Source organism: Micrasema longulum, unplaced genomic scaffold (assembly GCF_059751315.1).
Source record: "Micrasema longulum isolate JH-2025_06_02 unplaced genomic scaffold, ASM5975131v1 h1tg002176l, whole genome shotgun sequence".
Lineage (NCBI taxonomy): Eukaryota > Metazoa > Arthropoda > Insecta > Trichoptera > Brachycentridae > Micrasema > Micrasema longulum.
In genome coordinates, this window is record NW_028279341.1 from 29321 (window position 1) to 38411 (window position 9091).

Sequence of the window (9091 nt, forward strand, 5' to 3'; positions counted from 1 at the left end):
ATTGTTTTATAATCTAAAATGGTTTTCGGTAATATTTATTTATTGCTTGCTATTTCCAGTATTTAACTGGCATCCACTTTTTATCCCCTGAATGCATTTTATTCTCGTTAAATTATCTATAAAAGTAAAGCCTCAAATTTTATTATAACGGAAATTTAGATCATGTGAACGGCCGTCAAGAGCCATTATTGAATTAAAAGACATAAAAATCGATATCCACCCTGTATGTATAAAACTCAGTAAGATATTTGTTGTAATAAAAATCAACCTGCATTACACCATTTTCATCATAATTAAAAAGAAAAGGTGGCTCGGGTTAACTCTCTGGGGGACACCTGACAAAACATGTTTTGGTCAACATAATGAAAAACAATTTGGTTTGCAAGGTTTCTTTAATGCGTTAGTTTGAATTTATCGCTGATAAATGTTATATACTGTCAGCCTCCAAATAATCAATGATATTTGCGTTTGTATTCAATGAATCCGCATATGTTCGTTGAAAAAATTGGTCCCATTTAAGCGCAAAGGCATCCAGCCCTTTCTGGGTAGTCGCAGACTTGAAGAGTTGGGTTGAAGTGCAGGGAAGCAGGGCAGCTAAACTCGTACTTTACTCCCCAGTCGCATTCGTAGAATTTGGAGCAATCGCTCTGATGCGGAAGATGAACGGCGAGACCGTTGGGGTCGTGTTCTGGGCAGATTGGTGCTGGGGCATTTGGATCACAAGTTCCAGGAGTTTCGGTTACAGCAAGGTTGCATCCAGCGAGAGCGGGCCAATTGCAAATCTAAAAACCAGAAATATATTTTTTATCAACTGCACTAAATTTATCTGCGGTATCGTTCAGCGTTCAAACTAATGAACTGAATACAGTAAAATATAAAATGTATATTTTGAGCCTTTGTTGTGCGGTTATTTGTAATTGTATCAAAATTAAAATAAATACACTTTAGTTTTTTCCTAAACTAGTACGTGTAAAAATAAAATAATCATGGAAATATCAACGTCCACTCCTATATTCTTTGCTGAAACCAAGTGCAAATGGTCATATTCAATATTTTTGGACATGTTTTTATATGAAATATAAATGTTAATGCACAGTTTTTTTACTTTTTTTATCTTCTCTTTACATCAATTACGGGTAAGAGAAAACTCTTTAAGAATTTATACTAAGTCTAGTTAATAACAAATAGAAAAAAAAAACGTTTTTTTTTCTTTGCCCGTTTCATAGTCTATGAAACATTATTGATAGATAGGATTTTTTTTTTACTAAATTTCATGTTTATTGTCAACTTTTTAAGGTGTTTTAACTTTGGAGCTGGCGATTATTAAATATGAAAATTTTTCGTCGCAAATATAACATCCTCACAAACCAATCAAAAATCATTATAATATTTAAAACATTCAAAAGAAGGTTAAAAAACCTGGATCTCATCATGTTTGTCTATAATATTTATTTATCTTTGCTTTTCGTTTTGTTGATTCGTTTCTAGTTTTATTTAACTGAATATTTCTACTGCCTTTTTCCTAAAAATTTTTTTTTTAAATAGCCGTAAATTAGTTGAAATAAAACATTTATTAAAATATTGATAAACGGCAATCAAAATAACATGGTTTTAAGATACCTATTAGTTTTTTTTACTTGCAATCAATAAAATAATCGAGACTCTCTTAAATAAGAATTAAAGAAAATGATTTTTTACAAATATTTTGTCCATGAATATTATTTATCAAAATTCTTACGCTTTCTGACTGACTCCATTCAAGTCCAGCTGGACAGTTGAAGAGGATCAGCTCATTGTGGTCACACTTGTAAAACTTAGAGCAGTCATTCTCATGTGGGTGGAAGGCTTCGTTTTCTGGGCATGGCTGGAAACAATAACGCGCAATGAAGATCGTTGTGTATTTTAATATGATTAAGAAGACCGCAGCCAACTATCCTGCCAGATCCTTACACAATGGTTGTAGTAGTTGGAATGAACATTATTATTGCAGAAAATATAAGCCTGGTCATAATAAGCAACTCCCATTTAAAAATAAAATGAAACTTGCTTAAAAAAAAATAATACATATGTTGTTTTAACACTCATACGCAGCCAACTTAAACACAACTCGGTTTTATGGTTACAATATTATAAAGTGCACATAAATAAAAGCGAAAAAAATCAACGTAAATTTATTACGTTTCAGTAATTTTAAATTAGATATTAGAGTTGGAATATTATTTATACATACCCAAATAAATATTTAAATAATTATAATATTTCAAGCATTAACTTTGTGGTCAAACATTTAACAAAATTCTATTAAATATTTGTATATAATCACACACCAACATTTCTATGTGTACCGGTTTTATTAGTGTCCTGGCTAGGAGGGTACGTCTTAAAACCGGCAGACAAAGAAAAGTCGGTTAGAGGTTTTGTACGAATATTTAATAACACTTAATAAAGTATATAAATGTACAAAAACTCGAAAATATAAAGAAAATAGTGTTTTTTTTAATTAAAAATATTTAATTCAATATTTGACTGTTCCCAACTGTTACAACAAATAAATGTGCGTGTGCCTGGCCGGGTTACCTGATTTAATAAACTCTTTCATGTAAATGTATCTATAATGAGCTAAAGTGCACACTCGCCAAAAAAGATAATGCATGATCACACCTGTTCATGCCTTGACGAGTTATCAATTAAATATAAAATAATTTAAATACATTTGAAAATTATTTACGCTACCCCGCTGTAACAAACCACTTGTTTATTGATGCTAGTATAATATTTTTATTTTGGAGAACTTCTTTTGAGAGAATTGAAGAAAAATAATATGCGTATGGAAGTAAACATATTTAAAACTTTAATAATACACTTTATTTGCTTACATATGAATTCTATCATCATAAGAATTACTCTATGGTTAAAAAAATACGTTCAAATCAGTATATTGTATCGTTTTCGCGAATTCTGTTTCTGTTTCATTGTTTGTTATAGAAATATTAAAAATAATATTGCGATACTAAAATAATTTCGTAATTTATTTATTTCACAAAATCATTTACTCAATACTTTTATCATTTTGCATTTAGGTTAGTAGATAATCAGTATTGATTAACAAATTACAACAGAGATGGATAATATTTCAGAGAAGGGAATATGGCAGTTCAGACATTTACAGGGCTTATGACCTGTCATTGGGCAGTTTAAATGGCCATTTTACACACTGTAACATTCACCATTTCGCCTATGTTTGAAAATTCATATTTATTCCATCTGTTTATTTTAGTTAAGTTTAAGAGCTGAAACCTTTATTGTTGTGAAAGAATTCATTTGACAGAATTATTTCACGTACAAGGCAACACCGGAAAACAATTTTCCAATTTTTAAACTTCTCCTTGGGCCAGTTGGACTTTCAAATTCCCCTCTCTAAAATGGTATTCATCTCGGTTGTAATTTTAACCTTGATAGAGGTGATATCTAGTCTTCAAAGATTTTGAAAAATTCAAAATACTGAAATCAGTATTTACTTGATAATATCTGCGTATTGTATATTTACTATTTTAAAAGGTAAACGATGAAATACAGTAGAGAAAAAGTCAAATTTAAAAAAAAATAATTATATTATCCATGTTAGACCTTTAAATCATGGTGTAATGGTCATCGCGTTCACCTACCATGCAAGAGGTCTCGGGTTTGTTTCGCGACATGGTTGATATGAAATAATTTTATAAAAGGGTGTTTTCACATTGAAATATTTCATAGTCCCTCCACTGGTACCTGAAGCGTAAGACTGATCACCTTCTTTCATGTTACAAAATTGATGAAAACGTGCTGTGATTGGGGTACTTATCTAGTGTTGTATGCACCATTAGGTGCGGAAAGGGAATGATTATGTTAAACCTTAAGCCAGGACTGCAAGCTTTGTATTCAAATACGATAATAACGCGAATTTGATTTTAATTAATAATAATAATAATATTTGACTTATTTACATAGTGCAATTTTCGTAAAAAACTACCTCAAGTGCGCTTTACAATTTTAAATGTAAATTTTAATTCTAACGTTTCCTGATTTAAAAATTAATGGTACAATAAATTGCACCCTCAATGTCAAATTTACTTTAAATTCAATTTTAAATTGTAAGTTTACGATAAAAGTGAAATTTCAGTTCAGATCTGAACAGACTGGAATTGTCGATAATTCACAAATATGAAGGCAATAATTGCTTCCAGAGGGGCCGGCAACGGCAAAAGCACGATCTCCGAACCTAGTGTTTGAGCAGCGGCAGATTTCGACAAGTTTTTATTCGCGGGAATCAAATGCTGACTTACTGCATTTTAAAATTTTAAAAACACTTTTGAAGTTTTTAAGACACCAAAATATTGTATGAATACCCGATTTGTGTGTGTTTTTTTTTCCCAATAATATCTTTATATTATCTTTATCGGCAAAAATAAAAGCTTCAACCCATCGTCAATCTAGATTCTGCACACTGCTAACCGAGCAAAGCAGTTCTATCTGTAGTTGGTAAGAAAAAATAAACTTTTGATAGCTTTTGTACTTACTCCTCCATTTGGCCTTTGTGCTGATACCACCAAAAAAAGTCCAACAAACAGGAAAGCTACTTTAGCTGGAAATATAAAATTGTTCAAAAATTAATTCAAATTAAAATGATGTAAAAATTTACTGCATAAATATTTAAGGCTTTTAAATTGACCGCCATTAATCATTAAAATATATTATATCTAAATTATTATGAAAATAAATTTCGTTATTAGTGTTACACAATTTTTATTATTTTACAAGAACACTACTATAGTTTCAAGAGAGCACTCCTTCCATCGACGGGTGATAGAAAACGAATAAAGTAAACACAGAATATTGTTCACAATGTCATAGAATTTAAACAAAAAATAAACAAATTAATCAGTGAAACTTAGAGCAGGGGGGTTTTTTCCACTAATCTAAGGTGTTAGCATATGAATGGATATTTATCTAAAGTACGGATATGAAAACATGATCAATGAAGGACAAGAGATTAAGTAGAAATTATTTCTTAAAATTTAGCACATAAGTGGAAGTTACAATAATTAAGTCTAAGATTTAATGTATGGGAAGACATCGCTCGGCTAAGAGAGTGTAAACAGACGCGGGTCTAATACCTGTATGCAGAGACAAAGCTTAAGGTGAGGAAAGTACATTCTAATTTCAAATGCAGAGAATAACCCGAAGGTGAAGACAATAGAATGTACTTTCCTCACCTTAAGGTTTGTCTCTGCATACGGGTATAAGAGGGTGAGTAGGGTGAGAGGGGTTTCACTAATAACAAAGTTTTATTTTCATAATAATTTATAATGAAGTGTTACGAAGTGAATGCCGATTCAATAAAAAAAAATAAAAAAATATATCTAATTATTTTACGGTCAGACTGGATTATAGATAATCTCAATGAATTTATAGATTTTACACTTTCCATTTAGTAATAAATGGAAATTAATTTAATAATTAATTAAATCACAACATGGCACTGGCGCTGCTTGCCGCCACTGATAGTAAAACCAAAGAAGTTTCATTTTAAATTTCATAAAGATTTCATTCTATGTAAATAGATATTTATTTATGTGTAAATTTGCATAAACTACATTAACTTTTGAGTCATACATCGACCGGTTTCAAGATAAGTTCCTTATCGTCAGGACTTGAACAGCTTCAAATTATTCGTGTTGCTAATTATATTATAAAATATTGTAAGAAAGAAAAATGCAGGAATAAAAAGGATTATATGAATCAGAATGGAAATATTTTGAAATGAGGACTAGAAGTTAAATTCAATTTACTATTTACTATGGGAAAGTTTTTCAAAGGCTTCACTTATTTCTAGTTTTTCTTGTATGAAAAAAATACATGTAAATGCATTTTAAATAACATGTAACTATAAATTTTTTAAAAGCATATTTCACTCGTTTTTATACAATTTACTTATGGTATTTAAAAAGAAAACTTCTTCCAATAACACCTTGGCAAAGAAACTTGGCTCAGGCATGGCAATTTTGGGTTCGTTCCCCGGTGAAATAAAAATATTACAATGCTATTTTTATCAAGCCTGTGTGTTCTGTGCTCTAACTCATCACTTAATAGGCCAGCAGGCCTATTATAAAAAAAAAAACACTTTGCAAAAACTGCTAATGTTTTTTTTTATGGTAGACCAAAATAAACTCCTTGCGGAAGTCCTGCTTATGCAATATGAAAAATACACCAATGAATGAAATATTGTTCTTGATTAGAATTGTAGTTTAATACTTTATATGTGATGTTTTTTCTTTTTTTTGTAACAAAACAATTATTTGTACTTACCAAACATTGTTAATTAGTTCTTTGTATTAGAGAAAACTATTAATGAATTGATTGAATCACTTGCGGATGGAATACAAATTCTTATTAAAATTACGGTCTTTTTATATGCTCCAAATCTTATCTACTATCGCAAAAAAACTGTTTATCACGTGGTCATTCGCAAAGCTGTTATTTGTCTCTTAATAAAAGTATGTTGTAATCAATCTATTGGTCATTTTTTGGTACAAGATGGACAAAAAAAAAGTGTTTTATTTTCCTGACTTGTGGATTGAAGTTCTGGTGCTGATGCCAATGTATGGGAGTGAAGCATGAAATTAGAAGAATAATGATGAAAATAGGATGAATGCAGTCGAAATGTGATTTTTCAGGCGAATATGTGGTAAAACAATGTATGATAGAAGCACAAATATCGTGATCCGTGCACCATGCAAGACTGAGACAAGAAATATCGGCAAAATCAAGAAAGAGGTACTGCATTAGTTTGGTAATGTAGAATGAATGGACAGTAAAAAAACGATTGAAGAATGTTGATGGATGCAGAAAACGAGGAAGTCCTAGAAAGAAATGGTAAGATTAAATACAACCAATACTTAAAAATTAGCATATCGAGGGAACAATCGGCGTGTGCGCATGAGAAGATGTAATAATGTAAAGGAAGCGAGGACTGTATGCAAAGAAAGGGTGAGACGGCGTTCAATCTTTTCCGTCTACCCTTACGAGGAAATGCGTGACGATTTGTTGGTGTTGTTGTTGTGGTAATAGAACTAAACCATAAAATTACAGTTTTGAAAAACGACTTTTTGGTTGACTCAATAACAAAAAATACAACTTTGGGGTGCTATTCTGAACCGCTCTCGTGGCACGAGAAAAAAGATTTTCTCGTGTATTTTGTATGTAAATACACGAAAAAATACGGCCGCGAGAGCATTTGGAATACCACCCCTGGTCAAAGTTACGATATTTAGCTAGGTCAATGAATCTTCGGTTAAATTTACATTATCGGAGTAATTATAGATTTTAAATGAAAATATCATGAAAAATTATTTTTGTACACAATTTTTGTTACAAATGTTATTTATAGTGAATATTCGCATATAAAAACTTATCTCTCTTTTTTTTCCACATCCGCTTCTAGGTGGAGCATGTGGACATCATCAGTTGCCTCCAGGAAACCCTATCGCCAGCCTACACGCTTGCCAGACGCTTGACTCACGCACGGTAGGTTCCGGGTTCAATTCCCGGTGAGAACACAAAAAAAAATCGATGAGATTTTTCTCAAGCCTGGGTGTTCTGTGATGTAACTCACCACTGTAATGGGGCCTCCTGGCCTGTTGTGGTTAAAAAAAAAAAACAATAACACTCTCGCTTCATCCCATGTCAATCCAGTGCTCTTTAATTCCGTCAAATAAAGTCGAAAGATCTTCATCGACGGCCTTCCAGGACGGCGTGAGCCCACAGGTTTAAAGAAGAGGCAACTTGGGTTTAGGTTCTCCTGAGACATGCGCAGCACATGCCCAAGCCAGGTCCACTGCCGCATCCTCAGGACACTTGTTATAGGAGGCTGCTGCGTCTATTCCCGGACTGAAATGTTATTTGTAAAATCAAACCACCTTATGTCCAATATTCTTCTCAAGCACTTACTATCAAAACTCAGAAGTTTGGTGTTCTGAACTTTGGCATGGTGCCAAAATTCGCACCCATTTAGGACTACTGGCATTATACAAGAGTTGAATAATCAGCATTTCGTTATTTTTCTACTTGGCCATATTTACCTGTTTCGAGATGTACCCGTCTTTTTGCCAGGAAACTTATTAAGATACAAATTTTGTTCGACACTGTTTAAGTGATAGTAGGGGCAAATCGTCCAAATAAGTGATTATGCACAGCTTACCATTATATTTGACTTATTTGACAGCGGCCAGCCCGTTCTCACCGAACGGTGGAACTAGCCGATTACCTTAGCTTATTCCTACATACAAAAAGGTACCATATATTTTACATCTTTAACCTAGTCGCGTTTTTTCAGTACTAAAACAAGCTTACAGATTACAAAAAATATTTGAAGATTTAGTATTTGGAAACTAGTATTTCGAACACTATTTCCGAAGGACTATTTTTCTTTGATACCGTTGACATGTTTTGTATCACATAGGACATGTGGCGTTTGAAGTGGCCTTTTGGCATTATTCGTTTTAAAAGGAATCGGCCAGTGCTCAGTGGTGAGATTTCATTCACAGTGGAAATACCTGCTAAATGTCATTGAGGTGTTTTTCAATAAACTTTTGTACAAGTGTTGCATTAAAATAGTGTAGAATAAAGCAACGTACATCGCAAAGTTAATAATATTTTTTGTATGAGTTGATTTCCACAGAACTATAGAAAAAATAGCAATTTTTAATTATATTGGGTACTTATATATTATGTACTTATATGCAAGTACAAATGCATGAACATTTTGTTGAAGATTACCCATAAAATAAATCACCGCTCGCTCCTGGATGACAGTGTATAGTTGTATTTGCATGTGATTGTAATTAGTGTCCTGAAGAAGAAACGGGTACGTGTTGAAACCAGTTATATATATACTTAGTAATCTTAATACCTCTATCTACACCCGATCTGAAGATTGAGGAAGCTCAGTGGTCTTTTTCCATTTGTTAATAGGCGATTAAACTAATCCAATTTTTTTTTTTTAATTTTATATATCGTATTATCAGCGCTATGATTTTTTAAGTTTTGTATTTCT

General features: G+C 32.1%; 1 protein-coding gene across 1 annotated transcript; it reads right to left on the reverse strand.

Moving 5' to 3' along the window:
- Nucleotides 1-373: 373 nt before the first annotated feature.
- Nucleotides 374-6420, reverse strand: LOC148272830 (peritrophin-1-like). Its single transcript, XM_088239521.1, has 4 exons — nt 6346-6420; nt 4557-4621; nt 1739-1864; nt 374-782 (listed from the first exon to the last, which is right to left on the reverse strand). The coding sequence occupies exons 1-4, from the start codon at nt 6350-6352 to the stop codon at nt 516-518; spliced, it is 465 nt and encodes a 154-aa protein (XP_088095647.1). The 5' UTR covers nt 6353-6420; the 3' UTR covers nt 374-515.
- Nucleotides 6421-9091: the final 2671 nt, after the last annotated feature.